General features: G+C 34.7%; 1 protein-coding gene across 1 annotated transcript; it reads left to right on the forward strand.

Annotated features, from left to right (window-relative positions):
- Positions 1–11,534: 11,534 nt before the first annotated feature.
- Positions 11,535–16,028, forward strand: LOC132178530 (translocase of chloroplast 120, chloroplastic-like). Its single transcript, XM_059590971.1, has 2 exons — positions 11,535–11,674; positions 11,984–16,028. The coding sequence occupies exon 2, from the start codon at positions 12,014–12,016 to the stop codon at positions 15,791–15,793; it is 3,780 nt and encodes a 1,259-aa protein (XP_059446954.1). The 5' UTR covers positions 11,535–11,674; positions 11,984–12,013; the 3' UTR covers positions 15,794–16,028.
- Positions 16,029–19,238: the final 3,210 nt, after the last annotated feature.

The raw sequence follows: 19,238 nt of genomic DNA on the forward strand, positions 1-19,238 counted from the left end.
TCATCACATTTTGAGATCTTATATGGCATCAGTTAAGATCTTATATGGTACCAGAGCTAACAGGCTAACGCCAATTGTTAGATCCTTGATTGCAATTTTATTTTTTTCTTTACTTCATTTTTCTCCTCTAATCGTTTTCTCTTTGATTTAACATGTATCAGAGAAGAAAACGATCTATGAGGTCCATTGCTTGCCTACAAAAATAAAAAATAAAAAGAAAAAGAAAAAGAAAAAAACAAACAAACAAACAAATTAGAAGTCTAGGTTTGAATCGTTACTAGTAGATCATCAATCAGCCAATGAAACTTAGGTCTACTTCCAGGTAGTGTTCTGGTATTTATCCCAATGACAGTTTTTTCAACACTTTATACACCTTGCATTTTTTGAAGAATGCTTCACAACCATTAAAGTCCCTCAAAACTGCATCTAAAATTTTGGTGCAATACCCCGGAAATAAAGTGTTGATCTCTTCATCAAATTCTTCATGAAATTTAGCCAGTAAAAAAAAAAAAAAAAAAAAAAAAAAGAGAAAAAAAAAATGTTTTAGTATATATAATTTATTCAATTATTAAAATTGACCAATTAAACTAAAAGAAAATACCTTATCTCCACAGTTCTTAAGGAAATGGTGGTGAACGTTTCTCACAAATCCAGGAAAAAAAATAGCTAAATTATCATCAGCAGCACCCCAAATGTCCATTTAAGGATCTTTGCAAAAAATTAGCTGAATTATCATCAACAGCACCCCAAATGTCCATCTAAGGATCTTTGCATAGAATAATGCAGACAAGTGCCCCTTGTTAACTTTGTTGTCCAGTCGGATAACATATAATTAGCTCTATTCAACTGGAGGTTAATTTCAAAATATCAACAGTTTTTGTCACGAAACTCTATAATCAAATGAATAAATCTAAATCGATCTAGAGCGTCGAAAGTTGCAGGATGGTACAGTGAGTAAAAATTATGTCGTTTGACCGTCTTAAAATCGGGTGATTTGAGACCAATTAAAAATAGCTTGGAAAAAAAAAAAACGGAAGATTGATCGGTAAAGGTTTTAACACCTCATTTTCATACATCATCAGCTCCTTCTTTAAAAGTTCAGCCACCAAACATCGGAAATCAAGAGTATCAATCTTGATACCCTCACAAAGATGTGCTTGATTGTCCTTTGCACATTCAGCATCACAGGGAAATGTTATACACATCATATTGATCGTTGAACACTCGGTCGATCAGCTTACCACAAAAATAGGAAGCTTTGTGAAGCTTATAAACATGATTCGCCATAGTCCTTATCATTTTTCTGCCCTTCTTTCCAAAACCTAGGAGATTTCCCCCCTTGTCAAATACCCAGATGTTTAACAAGTCTCGATGTGGTCCATCCATGTTTTGCACATCGTTCATCCAACACTTCAAGCTCTATACAAATTTGTTTTTTTAATTAAAAAAAAAAAGAAAAAAAAGAGCTCGAGTCATACTAAAGAGAGAAATAAAAGCAAGAAAACTATTGTACCCGTTGTTTTTTTTTTTTTTGGTAAGGAAACTACAAGAAACTAAGAAACAAGATCTTTGAGATCTTATATGGTATCAGAGCTAACAGGCTAACGCCAATTGTTAGATCCTTGATTGCAATTTTATTTTTTTCTTTACTTCATTTTTCTCCTCTAATTGTTTTCTCTTTGATTTAACATGTATCAGAGAAGAAAACAATCTATGAGGTCCATTGCTTGCCTACAAAAAAAAAAAAAAAGACAAACAAACAAATTAGAAGTCTAGGTTTGAATCGTTACGAGTAGATCATCAATCAGCCATTGAAACTTAGGTCTACTTCCAAGTAGTGTTCGGGTATATATCTCAATGACAGTTTTTTCAACACTTTATACACCTTGCAATTTTTGAAGAATGCTTCACAACCATTAAAGTCCCTCAAAATTGCATCTAAAATTTTGGCGCAATACCCCGGAAATAAAGTGTTGATCTCTTCATCAAATTCTTCATGAAATTTAGCCTGTAATTAAAAAGAAAAAAAAAAAGAAGAAAAAGAAGAGAAAAAAAAAGTGTATTAGTATATATATAATTCATTCAATTATTAAAATTGACCAATTAAACTAAAAGAAAATACCTTATCTCCACAGTTCTTAAGGAAATAGTAGTGAACGTTTCTCACAAATCTAGGAAAAAATTAGCTGAATTATCATCAGCAGCACCCCCAAATGTCCATTTAAGGATCTTTGCATAGAATAATGCAGACAAGTGCCCCTCGTTAACTTTGTTGTCCAGTCAGATAACATATAATCAGCTCTATTCAACTGGAAGTTAATTTCAAAATATCAACAGTTTTTGTCACGAAACTCTATAATCAAATGAATAATAAATCGATCTAGAGCGTCGAAAGTTGCAAGATGGTACAATGAGAAAAAATTATGCCGTTTGACCGTCTTGAAATCGGGTGAACTGAGACCAATTAAAAATAGCTTGGAAGAAAAAAAACTGAAGATCGATCGGTAAAGGTTTTAACACCTCATTTTCATACATCTTTAGCTCCTTTTTTAAAAGTTCAGCCACCAAACATCGGAAATCAAGAGTATCAATCTTGATACCCTCACAAAGTTGTGCCTAATTGTCCTTTGCACATTCAGCATCACAGGGAAATGTTATACACATCATATGGATCGATGAACACCCGGTCGGTCAGCTTACCACAAAAATAGGAAGCTTTGTGAAGCTTATAGACATGATTCGCTATAGTCCTTATCATTTTTCTACCCTTCTCTCCAAAACCTAGGAGATTTCCCCCCTTGTCAAATACCCAGATGTTTAACAAGTCTCGATGTGGTCCATCCATGTTTTGCACTTCGTTCACCCAACACTTCAAGCTCTATACAAATTTGTTTTTTTAATTAAAAAAAAAAAAGAGCTCGAGTCATACTAAAGAGAGAAATAAAAGCAAGAAAACTACTAGACCCGTGGTTTTTTTTTTTTTTGGGAAGAAAACTACAAGAAACAAAGAAACAAGATCTTTGAGATCTTATATGGTATCAGTTAAGATCTTATGTGGTATCAGGGCTAACAGGCTAACTCCAATTGTTAGATCCTTGATTGCAATTTTATTTTTTTCTTTACTTCATTTTTCTCCTCTAATCGTTTTCTCTTTGATTTAACATGTATCAGAGAAGAAAACAATCTATAAGGTCCATTGCTTGCCTCAAAAAAAAAAAAAAAATGACAAACAAACAAATTAGAAGTCTAGGTTTGAATCGTTACGAGTAGATCATCAATCAGCCATTGAAACTTAGGTCTACTTCCAAGTAGTGTTCTGGTATATATCCCAATGACAGTTTTTTCAACACTTTATACACCTTTTGAAGAATGCTTCACAACCATTAAAGTCCCTCAAAATTGCATCTAAAATTTTGGCGCAATACCCGGAAATAAAGTGTTGATCTCTTTATCAAATTCTTCATGAAATTTAGCCTGTAATTAAAAAAGAAAAAAAAAAAAAAAGAAGAGAAAAAAAAAAGTGTATTAGTATATATAATTCATTCAATTATTAAAATTGACCAATTAAACTAAAAGAAAATACCTTATTTCCACAGTTCTTAAGGAAATGGTGGTGAACGTTTCTCACAAATCCAGGAAAAAAATTAATTGAATTATCATCAGCAGCACCCCCAAATGTCCATCTAAAGGATCTTTGCATGGAATAATGCAGACAAGTGCCCCTCGTTAACTTTGTTGTCCAGTCAGATAACATATAATCAACTCTATTCAACTGGAGGTTAATTTCAAAATATCAACAGTTTTTGTCACGAAACTCTATAATCAAATGAATAAATCTAAATCGATCTAGAGCGTCGAAAGTTGCAGGATGGTACAATGAGTAAAAATTATGTCTTTTGACCGTCTTGAAATCAGGTGAACCGAGACCAATTAAAAATAGCTTGGAAAAAAAAAAAACTGAAGATCGATCGGTAAAGGTTTTAACACCTCATTTTCATACATCTTCAGCTCCTTCTTTAAAAGTTCAGCCACCAAACATCGGAAATAAAGAGTATCAATCTTGATACCCTCACAAAGTTGTGCCTGATTGTCCTTTGCACATTCAGCATCACAGGGAAATGTTATACACATCATATGGATCGATGAACACTCGGTCGGTTAGCTTACCACAAAAATAGGAAGCTTTGTGAAGCTTATAGACATGATTCGCTATAGTCCTTATCATTTTTCTGCCCTTCTCTCCAAAACCTAGGAGATTTCCCCCCTTGTCAAATACCCAGATGTTTAACAAGTCTCGATGTGGTCCATCCATGTTTTGGACCTCGTTCAACCAACACTTCAAGCTCTATACAAATTTGTTTTTTAATTTCAAAAAAAAAAAGAGCTCGAGTCATACTAAAGAGAGAAATAAAAGCAAGAAAACTACTGTACCCGTGGTTTTTTTTTGTTGGTAAGAAAACTACAAGAAACAAAGAAACAAGATCTTTGAGATCTTATATGGTATCAGAGCTAACAGGCTAACGCCAATTGTTAGATCCTTGATTGCAATTTTATTTTTTTCTTTACTTCATTTTTCTCCTCTAATCGTTTTCTCTTTGATTTAACATGTATCAGAGAAGAAAACAATCTATAAGGTCCATTGCTTGCCTCAAAAAAAAAAAAAAAAAAAGACAAACAAACAAATTAGAAGTCTAGGTTTGAATTGTTACGAGTAGATCATCAATCAGCCATTGGAACTTAGGTCTACTTCCAAGTAGTGTTCTGGTATATATCCCAATGACAGTTTTTTCAACACTTTATACACCTTGCAATTTTTGAAGAATGCTTCACAACCATTAAAGTCCCTCAAAATTGCATCTAAAATTTTGGCGCAATACCCCGGAAATAAAGTGTTGATCTCTTCATCAAATTCTTCATGAAATTTAGCCTGTAATTAAAAAGAAAAAAAAAAAAGAAGAAAAAGAAGAGAAAAAAAAAAAGTGTATTAGTATATATATAATTCATTCAATTATTAAAATTGACCAATTAAACTAAAAGAAAATACCTTATCTCCACAGTTCTTAAGGAAATAGTAGTGAACGTTTCTCACAAATCTAGGAAAAAAATTAGCTGAATTATCATCAGCAGCACCCCCAAATGTCCATCTAAGGATCTTTGCATAGAATAATGCAGACAAGTGCCCCTCGTTAACTTTGTTGTCCAGTCAGATAACATATAATCAGCTCTATTCAACTGGAGGTTAATTTCAAAATATCAACAGTTTTTGTCACGAAACTCTATAATCAAATGAATAAATCTAAATCGATCTAGAGCGTCGAAAGTTGCAGGATGGTACAGTGAGTAAAAATTATGTCGTTTGACCGTCTTAAAATCGGGTGATTTGAGACCAATTAAAAATAGCTTGGAAAAAAAAAAAACGGAAGATTGATCGGTAAAGGTTTTAACACCTCATTTTCATACATCATCAGCTCCTTCTTTAAAAGTTCAGCCACCAAACATCGGAAATCAAGAGTATCAATCTTGATACCCTCACAAAGATGTGCTTGATTGTCCTTTGCACATTCAGCATCACAGGGAAATGTTATACACATCATATTGATCGTTGAACACTCGGTCGGTCAGCTTACCAGAAAAATAGGAAGCTTTGTGAAGCTTATAGATATGATTCGCTATAGTCCTTATCATTTTTCTGCACTTCTCTCCAAAACCTAGGAGATTTCCCCCCTTGTCAAATACGCAGATGTTTAACAAGTCTCGATGTGGTCCATCCGTGTTTTGCACCTCGTTCATCCAACACTTCAAGCTCTATACAAATTTGTTTTTTTAATTTTTTTTTTTTAAAAAGAGCTCGAGTCATACTAAAGAGAGAAATAAAAGCAGGAAAACTACTGTACCCGTGATTTTGTTTTTGGTAGGAAAACTACAAGAAACAAAGAAACAAGATCTTGGAGATCTTATATGGTATCAGTTAAGATCTTATATGGTATCAGAGCTAACAGGCTAACGCCAATTGTTAGATCCTTGATTGCAATTTTATTTTTTTCTTTACTTCATTTTTCTCCTCTAATCGTTTTCACTTTGATTTAACATGTATCAGAGAAGAAAACGAGCTATGAGGTCCATTGCTTGCCTAAAAAAAAAAAAAAAAAAAAAGAGCCCAAAGAGGCAAATGTTTTGGCTCATTATGGACTATTTCAAGCCCATAGTTGGCTCATTCCTGTCACAGTAGCCGATGTCAAAATTCCAGCCAAAAGTCGCCGATGTCAAAATTCCAGCAAAAAATTGCAGATGTCAAAATTTTGGCCAAAAGTTGTCGATGTCAAAATTCCAGTCAAAGTAACCGATGCCAGTAAAAAAGTTGCCGATGTTCAAATCCCAGCCACAGCCGCCGAAGTTAAGTTCAAGAGCAGCCGATATTTTAAATCAGGCGCCATCAACTCCAGCCACTCGATATGTTCATGATCAACGATCGCTAATGGACCATTCATCTTGCGGGGGCATGTTAAGGATATGAATCCTTTATAATAGATGTTGATTTTGTATTCCCTAAATCAATGGATTTAGATAATATTTGTTAATCTTGATTTAAGAGATATTTTGTATTTGAAATATTTCAAATCACATGTAAAGCTCTATAAATAGAGTTGTGTACTTAGATCATATAATCAAGGAAATATGTAACGTATTGAGACTTTAATGTGTGGATGTAGGTTATATGTCGAACTACCTTAATTTTTGTGTCTTTCTCTATTTCCTTTATTTCATATTATTCCGCATTTTATACTCATCACATTTTAAGATCTTATATGGTATCAGTTAAGATCTTATAACCATAACTCTGGAATTCGAAGCATTCCGTTTGAACGTTGGGAAAACTGGACATGGACAATTTTGATACATTTTGAGAGCTAGCTGAAGGAAGGCGAAGGAGAATCTGAACTGGTTCGTTGGTAAAAAGTGAAGGATTTGGGCAACTTATATGTGTAGTTTGTGTAGAGCAGCAAGCAACAGAACTGCTGCTCTGCGTGGGAAAAAAAAGGAAAAAAGTAAAAACAGACAAGAAGGGCAAAAATGTAAATGGCTAAAGTGCTAGTTGTGTTGAAAAAAAAAAAGCCAATAATAATTTTTTTTTTTTTAATAACTATATCAATTACTGCTTAAAAATAAAAACAAATTCGTTTGGTGACAAATTAATTCATGTCAACATATTTTGTATTTTAGGATCATATTCTTTGTGTTGAAAAATTGAAATTATTTTGATTAATGACTGCTCATGTGAAGAGGAATTTAGGAAATCGTGATTCTAAGTAATTGGAGAGAGATTGAAAATGAACATAGAAAATTAAAAGAAAGGAGAATATGTGGAAAAACGAGGATGTGTTGCAAGTGAAATGACTGAAATGAATATTATATCGACTTCAATGGATGTCAGCAGTATATAAAATTATATATTTTATTACTCTATTTAGATATTAATTATTATATGGATAAATACTCAGTAGGATTCCTTATACTGATTTTAAAAAATTAAAATATATCAATACCATACAACTATTTAACAATAAAACGGATACAGATTATTTTCATTTCCAATGAAATGTATAGTATTTATTTTATGCTCGAAATTTAAAGTTGGTACATTTATCTGTATATATAGTTTTACAAGATTTAAATTTGTTAAAAGTCGTGTTAACTTTAACTTCGTGTATGCCGTTGGATTCACAAATTTTAAATTTTGACTACAAGGATCATATTCCAAATAAAGCAAACTAGTTCGGTGGATGTATCATATCTTTTTGTTGAAATTTTAAAACCACTGTGATTAATGATTGATGATTCGTTTGGGATTACGGTTTCAATAAGTGCAATTTTAAAAATAGCGTATTTGAAATCGTTACTTTTTAAAATAGTAAAGGCGTTTAGTAAAATATATTAAAAAGTAATTTTTTATTAAATATTTGTTATGTGAATTTATGATTTTGGTTTAAATTCACACTTTTTCAAATAAGCACCCATAGCCTGTTTATTGAAATAGCAATTTTTTTTTTTTCTATTTTAAATTAAGTGTTTTTTAAATCACAATGACAAACGCCTTACATTTTACAATATCTTTTAAAAAAACAAATTATTCATAAGAAATTGCAATCCCAAACGACCCTGATTATGTAAGGACAAATTTAGGAGATTGGGTTTTTTCACCAATAAAATAAAAAATATATAGGAAATCAATCATGTACCAAAATGAGAGTATGATGTAAATAATTTAAATCATAATAATAACGACAATTATAATAGAGTAAAATTTTATTTCGAATAGAATTGGAGGAAATTCTTCTTATTCAATTTATTAAATTATCATCAATCAGGCGATTCTCATGTGCATTTTAAAAATGATCCCAATTAAAACCAGCATCTTGATCCTAGTGCATTTGATTTCAAATTGGATTTCTGAAATCTTGGGTTTTAATGTTATGATGAATCTAAAGAAGGCTAGATACATTAGTGGAAGTTCTTGGGTAACAAAATTTTCTTAAAAAGATGAACTGCGTGTGGCTTTGTTGCAGCTTGGGACACATTTAACTCCCAAAAAATGATTAGGAAAATTATCCATGTGGATTAGGTTGGCTTGGCTTGATAAGATTCAAATGGTACATATCCATTGCGCTAGTTGAAACGGGACACAAGTAAAGCCCGTTTTATATATATATATATCCAAAAGTTGGCTTTTGCAATTGTTTTAATGTTTTATAGTACTCAATAGATTCTGATAAAGTGAAAAGAACAAAAAATAAAAAGACAAGTGATGGTTGAAAGGCAATAGCAATGGACATAACACAGTGTTATGGCTCTTGGTGGATTTGGAAGGCTGAATCAAATGAACAAGTAGTTGATATAGCTCATGCACTCAAATGGTTGAATAAAGGAAAAGCATAATTAATTAACCTCAAATTGAATTTGATGATGTTAACCAATATGGACCTTCTCCCTATTTGAAGAAGAAAAAAAAAAAAAAAAAAAAAAATCTGATATAGACCTAAGCTATGACAAAGATGATGATAATATTAATATCAACAGCCATATAAATGCCTCATTAATCTTCTTCTACTTCTTCTTCTTCTTCTTTTTTTCTTTCTTTTTTTTTTTAAAAAAAATTATTTTTTTGTTATGTCAAGTCAAATCCAATACAAGCTAGGTCAATTAGACTAATGACAATATGAATTGACCAGTAAGTGCAATAAAATGTGTTCTATTTCATTAGCATTATACAACGTTTTAACAATGATTTATTTATATGATTAGCCTTTGGTCAAATATTTCTTTATTATATATTATATCATAATTCAAATGATTCAAACTCAAATTTGAGTGCAATGCTTCATAGGTTAGTTGCAATGTTTCACTTGAGTAGACTTTAATCTAATTATCAATGACATGACAATTTAATGGTATTTCTCACCATCTTAAAGAATAAAATTTAAAGTTCTACTTCTACCCACTATTTGAAAAAGAATGTTAGAGTATCCATATCAAGCTCTTGAAAATTTAGTTAAATTTAACTTTCAAAATGTACTTTTTTAGTTATATTTCTCTACTTTAACTAAATATTATTTTTTAGGAGAAAATTCACTTTACCCCCTTGAAGTTTTATGAGTTTTTCAATTTGAACCCCAAAATTTAAAAATTGGCAATGTACCCCTCCAATGTTTAAAAAATTTTCAATTTAAACATTCCGTTAATAATTTTCGTTAAATTGGACAGAAATTTTTTTAAAAAAGCCTGAGGGTAATTATGTAATTTTAGAGATTTCCATCTAATTTGATGAAAATTAGTAACGGAAGGTTTAAATTGAAATTTTTTGAAACATTAGGGGGGTATATTGCAAATTTTTAAACTTTAGAGTTCAAATTGAAAAACTCTTGAAACTTCAAGGGGTGAAGTGGATTTTTTCATATTTTTTATTAATAAAAGTAGTTGTCATGAAACTCACCCACTTTGATTTTACATGAGAGATTTACCAAAATGTCATCCCAACAACCAAAATAATATTAAAAAATAAATAGCTTTTGCTTTTTGAGTCTTTAGATTTGAAGAGGAATTAAATGTTATATTTAACATTTGATAGAGTTTGATGTGGGGAGTTTTTTTTTTTTTTTTGTAGATTTTGTTAAAATTTTAAAGAAATGTTAGAAATAGAGAGCTTGATGTGGATGCTCTTACTAGGGACATTGCATCTTACAAATTGATGTGACAGTTTACATGTCGCTTACCACTTTAATCACTAAACAATTAAATTTATCTCAACTTTTATTGCTTAATTTTTCATCTACATGGCGCCTTATGACACTTATATGACTGCCACTGGGGTTTGTAAGAAAATTGTAGTCAAAACGGTATTACATCAAAAAAATTTCTTTTCTTTTATTATTATTTTTTTTTTGAAAACTTCACTTTGCACTCATAATATTTCATCATTTTTTGCAATAATACCTTTAAACTTAAAAAAAAAAAAAAAATTCTCAATTTATGGTTATCATTTTTTAGAAATTTGTAATGTCAACCCTTTTGTCAAAATTAAACTTTAAATCAAATGGTTAATGAGTGAAATACCAAAAATACTTATAAGATGTTTATAAAACTACAAAAATGCCTTTAATTTGAATAGATATATTTTGGGAATTTCATTTACTTTGTTAGGATTTAACCTTGAATTTGGACGGAAGAGTTGATATTGTATACTTTTAAAAGTTGATAACCATAAAATTGACATTTTTTAAAGTTTAAATATAGAGAAGTGCTAGGGAACCAAACAAATAAACCCAAAAAAATTTCTAAATTGACGTGGCAGACCGTGAGTCGTGGACAAAGGAGAGAGAATTGCATTTTTTTAATTTAAAAACCCTTGCCACATCAGTTTGAAAATTTTTCTCGGTTAATTTGTTTGGTTCCCTAGCACTTCTCTAAATATATGATCGTAAAAGTAATAAAAGATTATAGGTTGTAAATAAAGTTTTACCAAATTTTTTTTAGAAATGGTTAAGATTTGATGAATCATGAGATAAGGATACTTTTATTGTTTACCCAAAAATAAAATCCTAGCATTATTAATAGAAAAATATGATGAATACTCCAAATTGAAGATAATTTTAGTTTTTGTTTTTAAAATTGAAGATAATTTTCATAGATTGCAAACTTCTTTAATCATCACTAGGGTTTCTTCTAATCAATCACAACGGTCAACCTTTTGTCACGTATCACCATCCACTGTGTTTCTCCTAATCAAGATATGCACGGACGGTCGAGATTTGTTTCCCCAGTCCCCTCCAACGTGACTCTCGGAGAACAACCACATGCTGTGTCAAAGCAGGAAACCTTTGCACTCGGCGTCCACGTCAGCAAGATTTGGCGTCTTTCACGATGATACCAAGGCGTCGCTCTCCACCGTCAGATCAGAACCCCACAAAAGGATTCTCAACCGTCGATAAATTCTTATCTGTAATTCATCAAGGCAGTAGATATGAAAGACCATATGAAAGTAGAGCTTTTCTTTCATTTCGTCTGAGACCAAACCCATACAGAGCTTTGTATCTCTACCTCCCTCTACTCTCTCTCTCTCTGAAGCTCGCACACTTTCTCTTTCTCTAAAAATCTCTCTGTGTGTCATCCACAAGAGCAGGTAAGCTTCCTGTGATGTTATTTGCTTTTGTTTAATTTATCACGCTGTTAGTATTTGCAAAACCCTAGTAGAGACCATGCAAAAACTCTTTGAGGATCTGGGTTTTTATGCTAATATCGGATTAATTATGACAACCCAGAAAGATCTGTTATTTGTGGATATGGTTTTGGATTAAAAATGCGATCTTTTATTGTATATTTGATATTGCGGTTTTGAATTTGATGATCTTTTATGATGGTTATATTGGCTTTTTCTTGATTATTTTATCTGTTTGGTTAAATGGATTTTTCTGGGTTTTGGTGAATCTAGGGTTTTGAAGCAACAATTGAGGTTTTTGTGATGGAAAATGGGGTTGAGATTGTTAATGGGTCTCAAGTGGGAGAGGAGAGTGTGGAAGTTGAGGTTTCTGAGGAGAGAATAGAGAAGAGGGTTGTGGTGGGCTCTGATGAATCAAAGGATTTGGATGGTGAAGAGGTTTTTGAGGAGGCAATGAGTACCCCAAGCTTTTTGCACGAGCAGGTGGCGGAGCCTGATTCTGGGTACGGTGTGTCTTGTGGTGGAGGTGGGAATGTTGAGGTGATTCCTGAATCCGTTTTGCAGGTGGTTGATGAGAATCCAAATGCTGGACACGAGGTTGAGAAGTTTGAGGAGGTGGTTCAATCTTTGGAGGCATCCGTGATTATTGAAGATAAGGTGGATGGTTTGGTTGGTGGGAGGAGTGTTGATGGGGTTGTGGTGGTGGATGGGATTGATGAGGGTGGGAATGAAAAGGAGGCACAGACTGATGAATTGAATGGATCGAGGGATCATGGGGGATTTGATAGTGGAGAAAATGGTGGAGAGGAGGTATCTGAGGTTGGTTGTGGCAGAGAGAAGGAAGTCTTGAAGGGTGAGGAAGAAGTGGACTTAAATTCTAGTCTAGTGATTGAAAACTCTGAAAATAAGGTTTTTGATCATGTTAATTTGGAGCATATTCCTATAGATGAAATATTAGAAAATGGAGGAGGTGATAAGGTTGGAGGAGTTGCTGATGCGTCTCTTCAAAAAACTGAATTACATAGGGAGATTCTAAATGAAGATGGTAATGGTGAGGAACTGAAGGGTGATAACTTGGATACTGAATGTCAAGACAATGAGAGCAGGGAGTTCAAAGATGCTAGAGCTGGAATTTTTTCAAGCCATGAGGATGATAGCAGTGATGAGGCAAGGGTCATCTCATCTCGTATGGATACAGAACATCAGGGTTGCAGGAATGGGGAAGCGAAAGATACTCAAGCTGGAGTTGATTCTGAGCGTCATGTGGAACCTTGTGAACTGAAAGAGACTTCAGTTGATCTGCATACATTTGCGGAGGAAAGTCCAGTGGTTTCAGTAATTGGAAGCTCGCCTTCTGCGGAATTATCTAGAACTGAAAATACTGATTATTTTCAGGATAATACAACTGATTTGAAAGCAGAGGATCATGAGGTTTCTGAACCTCAGCGTGCGGTTGAAAATGATCATGAAGTTCTTAACAACCACACGGTGGCTGACGAGACTATGATGAAGGAAGAAAATGCTGGGCAAGAGAAGCAAAGAACTCGAGTTAATGGAGAACAGGAGATACAGCCAGCACCAGAGCTTGATTCTTCACCTGGAAAATCTGCAACTGCTCCTCCTTCTCCTGCAGATCCTTCTAAACTTGGAATTGTTGCAAGACTATTGGCTCAGGAGACTATGCTGAAGGAAGAAAATGCTCGGCAAGAGAAGCTAAGAGCTCGAGTTTATGGAGAACGGGAGATACAGCCAGCACCACCAGAGCTTGCTTCTTCACCTGAAAAATCTGCAAATCCTGCTCCTCCTCCTGCACGTCCTGCTGGTCTTGGACGTGCTGCACCACTACTGGAACCTGTATCTCGGGTGGTTCAGCAGGCTCGTGTGAACGGTAATGTATCTCAAATGCAAACACAACAAATTGAGGACCCCATTAATGGAGAGGCTGAGGAGTATGATGAGACTCGTGAACAACTCCAGATGATAAGGGTGAAATTTTTGCGCCTTGCACATAGACTCGGACAGACTCCCCATAATGTTGTTGTGGCACAGGTTTTGTACAGATTAGGATTAGCTGAGCAGCTCCGAGGGAGAAATGGGGGCCGTGTTGGTGCCTTTAGCTTTGATCGTGCAAGTGCAATGGCAGAGCAGCTTGAGGCAGCAGGGCAGGAACCCCTTGATTTCTCTTGCACAATTATGGTTCTTGGGAAGACAGGAGTTGGTAAGAGTGCAACCATCAATTCAATATTTGATGAAGTCAAGTTCAGCACTGATGCTTTTCAAATGGGTACAAAGAAGGTGCAGGATGTTGTGGGAACGGTGCAGGGTATTAAGGTACGGGTCATTGACACTCCAGGGCTTCTTCCTTCCTTGTCAGACCAGCGCCAAAATGAGAAGATCCTCCACTCTGTTAAGCGCTTTATTAAGACAACTCCTCCAGATATTGTATTGTATCTTGATAGGTTGGACATGCAGAGCAGGGATTTTAGTGATATGCCGCTCTTGCGCACCATTACTGAGATATTTGGACCATCAATATGGTTCAATGCAATTGTGGTTTTAACTCATGCAGCATCTGCTCCACCTGATGGCCCAAATGGTACTGCTTCTAGTTATGACATGTTTGTGACCCAACGATCTCATGTTGTCCAGCAAGCCATTCGTCAGGCAGCTGGAGATATGCGGCTTATGAATCCTGTTTCCTTAGTGGAAAACCACTCCGCCTGCAGAACAAATAGGGCTGGGCAGAGAGTGCTACCAAATGGTCAGGTTTGGAAGCCTCATTTGTTATTGCTCTCTTTTGCATCAAAGATTCTGGCCGAAGCAAACACACTTTTAAAGTTGCAAGATAGTCCTCCTGGAAAACCTTTTCCTAATCGAACAAGAGCTCCTCCTTTACCTTTCCTTCTCTCATCCCTTCTCCAATCAAGGCCACAGTTGAAGATGCCTGAGGAGCAGTTTGGTGATGAAGATGATTTAGATGATGATCTGGATGAGTCATCAGATTCGGATGATGAATCAGAATTGGATGAATTGCCCCCATTTAAACGTTTGACAAAAGCCCAGGAGGCAAGGCTCACTAAAGCTCAGAAGAAGGCGTATTATGATGAATTGGAATATAGGGAAAAGGTTTTTATGAAGAGACAGTTGAAGGAAGAGAAAAAGAGACGGAAGATGATGAAGAAAATGGCTGCTGCGGCAAAGGATCAGCCTAGTGACTTCAGCGAGAATGTAGAAGAGGAAAGTGGTGGAGCAGCATCTGTGCCAGTTCCCTTGCCAGATTATGCCTTACCTGCTTCTTTTGATTCTGATAATCCTTGTCATCGGTATCGCCATCTTGATTCATCCAACCAGTGGCTTATAAGGCCTGTTCTAGACACCCATGGTTGGGATCATGATGTTGGTTATGAAGGCATTAATGTGGAGAGATTGTTTGTGGTTAAAGACAAAATACCCTTATCTTTTTCTAGTCAGGTTACAAAGGACAAGAAAGATGCCAATGTCCAATTGGAAGTTGCCAGTTCAATAAAGCATGGTGAAGGGAAAGCAACTTCATTAGGTTTTGATATGCAGACTGTTGGAAAGGATTTAGCATACACTCTACGAAGCGAGACAAGGTTTAGTAATTTTAGGAAGAATAAGGCAACTGCTGGTCTCTCAGTTACTCTCTTGGGTGATGCCTTATCAGCTGGATTAAAACTTGAAGACAAATTGATTGCTAATAAACGGTTCCGGGTGGTTATGACTGGTGGTGCAATGACGGCTCGGGGTGATGTTGCTTACGGTGGTAGTTTGGAGGCCCAGTTGAGAGATAAGGATTACCCTCTGGGTCGTTCTCTATCAACTCTTGGGCTTTCTGTCATGGATTGGCATGGCGATCCTGCTATTGGTTGTAATATACAATCCCAGATCCCTATAGGGCGATCTTCAAATTTGATTGGGCGCATCAATTTGAATAACAGAGGGGCAGGACAAGTCAGCATTCGCTTAAATAGCTCGGAACAGATTCAAATAGCTTTGGTCAGCCTCATTCCTCTTTTCAGAAAACTATATGGTCATCTTGAACAATTGCAGTCTAGTCAATGATGTTATTAGGTTATACTGCAGCAGCTTCATGGTTATAGGAGATTACTTTACATGGCCATCTCTAATGGCATCCTCAAGAGTGAGTGCTCTCTTGGCCCCCAAAATAACTTTCCTCGAGTACAGTAATTTTAGCTTCTTCAGTTAGATATCCGCATTTGATGAATTTTGTTCTCTTTAAGCTACTGGACCAAGTATTGCAGCTTGTTCAATTATGATTTTGTCTTAATTATCTCTCTATTGGTGTGAAAATTCATTTATATTGACAGTGTCTAATAACTTGACCTGAACTTTTTTACATGTTAATCATGATCACCTTCTCTTGAAGTCCAGGATACGATTTCTTTTAATTTACTTTATTTTGTACTTTATGAGGATGTTAAAACAAAAGGATTTGTTATCTGTTGTTACAAGTGTTTCATCACTGAGGCGATTGGAAAATCAGTGTTATTGATACTGTTAACATGCTGAAGAGACGTGTATTCATTTGATTAAATGATAAATCTGTTTCTTCATTGCGTGCACAGAATTCTTGTTACTTGGAGTTGAGGGCATGTGCCTTCGTGACATTCTTAATCATACTCCTTCAAGGCAAGCTTTATTTCTTCTGGCATTTTAGAGGTTTACAGCTGTTGTATCTTTCAACTTATTTTTTGAATTCTTGTGTCCTTGAGAGTATGATACCCTTATCTGATTTATTAGTGTGGTGATTAGCATCAAATTGTACATTTTTGGAGTGGTGTTCCTCCATTGTGCAGATAGAAATTTGACCAATCATGTTCTCCGTCACCGCCAAAAACTTTCTTCAATAGGCCATAATGATGTGTCAAGCTGCTCTTTCATCCTCAACTGCCTATTGCCTTTGCGGATGCTGAAACAATTAGAAAGAACAAACGAATCCCTACTCCTCTAAAATGCCAATTCTAGCTGTCAATCCCCGTCTTTGTAGGTTAATCACTTCATCTTAATGACCCTCTATCTCTTATTCTTGGGTCAGAGATTTTTCAGCCTCAACTTTCTTGATGATGCAGCTCATGCCTCTTGTCGTTGGGCCTGTGTTTCTTCTTTTCATCAGGAGAATCTTGTGACCTCTTTTGATAAAACCTCCTTTTTCCTTGACACTGGTTAATTATTAGAGAAGGCCATTGGGTAGTCTCCAGCTGCTAGGTGCCAAAGATTACTCTTTATGAATGATGCATCCTGCAATTAATGTCTTCTTCTAGGCATTATTGGATTTAGGTGTGGCCTGAAGCGACCATAAGGGGGATGAGCTATGATACAAAGGGTCAAAATACTTGACATGCATGCTGCAATGTTCGAGGACCCTGGACCCCTTTATCTGTTTGCATTATAAGTGTGAATATCAGATAGTGATCCTTGTTGGAAATGACTTCACATGCTGTAACGATGCAAAATGGAAGCTTTTGTCTGTCATGCCAATCAAATTGATCAAATAGCATAAAAATAAAAATAGAACATGAATATATATATATATATATATATATATATATATATATATATATTCATGTTCTATTTTTATTTTTATGCATGAATCTGGATATTCATCTAGATCTCGAATCCAGATCTTTTATTGTTTTTTGTTTTTGTTTGTTTTGTTGTTGCATTATTATTTCATTTCAACCTAATGAAGGCATAGCGATCTGTAATGCTAGTAGTATTTATTGGTAGGGCTGGGCACGGGTCGGGGTGGGGCCGGTATCGGGTTTTTTCCCACCCGCCCCGCACCTTGCGGGTTTGGGATTTTCCAACCCGCCACCCGAGCCCAATGACCAAGACCTATGTGGGTTTGGGTATTGCGGTGCGGGTTTTGCGGGTTGGGTCGGGTTTATTGGCATGGTATTTTTGTAATTTATTTTATTCAATTTTTTGGGCTAGGCTCAAAAGGCCACACATATATGGGCTTTTTTTTTTCTTTTTTTTTTTTTTTTAAATTATTTTTGAACCAGAATATGGGCTTTTTGTTGGGTCTAAGTCTAAAAAGCTACACCTATAATGATATTTTGGCTTTCAATCTTTCATAAAAATATGGTTAGCTTTCTTTTTTTTATCAAAAAGATTAGGAAAAAAACAAACCGAAAAATTACTTAACACCCATAGTTTATGGTTATATCAAAGCAACAATAAAAATTAATTACTTCAAACTCTAAGCAACAAAACCCAACAGAATGCAATTTCAAGTAAAATGGCTAATCATCTAGAATGCAACTTCAACTTCAAGTCCAATGGCTAATCATCTAGAATGCAACTTCAACTTCAACTTCAAGTCCAGAATGCAACTTCAACTTCAAGTTACTAATCATCCTCAAGTAAAATGCTGATGTTCTTCAAAGTTACTTCTATAAAGAATGAAAAAAAAAAAAAAAAAAAATTACAATATCAATTGAAACCGATAAATGAAATTTGTAAATAGCAAAATATATTAAGCAAACTAAAATGAATAAATGATCAAAAAACTGACCTGAATCGAGCTTATAACTTTTAGCATCATTAACTATATCTAAGTCAGAACTTAGGGGCATTGATCTTAACCAATTTTGTGAACATATCAACGCTTTAACCGTACTTGGGGCCAATGAACTTCGAAAATGATCCAACACACGTCCTCCGGTGCTAAAGGCTGACTCTGAAGCAATTGTTGTAATGAGAATAGCCAACACATCTCGTGCTATTTTGGCAACTATTGGAAATTTGGTTGAGTTCACCTTCCACCAATTTAAAATATCAAAATTCGCATTTGCTTTTTCAACATCCTCCATCAAATATCGATAATTTCTGATTTGTTTTCAATATCACTTTTATAAGTTAGGTACTTATGAAACCTATTCATGAAGTAGAGGTTAGCATTTTCACTTTCTTATATTTTCATTGAGGAACCTTGAGGCAATCCACTTATCCACTACTATGTGGAACTTGAGACGAACTCTCTCCAAAGTTGTAGTAATCATATAATTTGTTAAGGATGCACTTCATTTTTTTCTTCATTTCATTACATTTATCAACATCAAAAATATCTTTGAACCAATATTCTAACGACACCAACTTGGTTCGTGGATCAAGTATAACCGCAACAAACATCATTAAGTTAGCCCTATCATTGTTCTCAAGATCCCCCCAATATTTATTGTACTTCGTCATCATCTTCTCTGCCATAGCACTCAATACATAATCACCATTATCAATATACTCTTGTAAATGCATTTGAATGCCACAAATTTTTTGAAAGTATATATTAGATGTACAATACAAAGACCCTGAAATTTGAATTGTGGCTTCATAAAAAAGTTTGAGAAACTTGAGAAAAATATTAATACGACTCCAATCAGCACAAGTAAGAGGTCCCAAACCATTTTTCTCATTCTCTTCCTCGGTCAATGTAGGCTTAAAATTCTTATCAAGCTCTTCCATAAGTTGGAAAGTAGCTCGACAT

The sequence above is a fragment of the Corylus avellana genome, chromosome ca1 (assembly GCF_901000735.1).
Source record: "Corylus avellana chromosome ca1, CavTom2PMs-1.0".
Lineage (NCBI taxonomy): Eukaryota > Viridiplantae > Streptophyta > Magnoliopsida > Fagales > Betulaceae > Corylus > Corylus avellana.

Coding starts and splice junctions, on each gene's coding strand:
- LOC132178530 (XM_059590971.1), top strand. CDS start 12,014: ATGGAAAATGGGGTTGAGATTGTTAATGGGTCTCAAGTGGGAGAGGAG.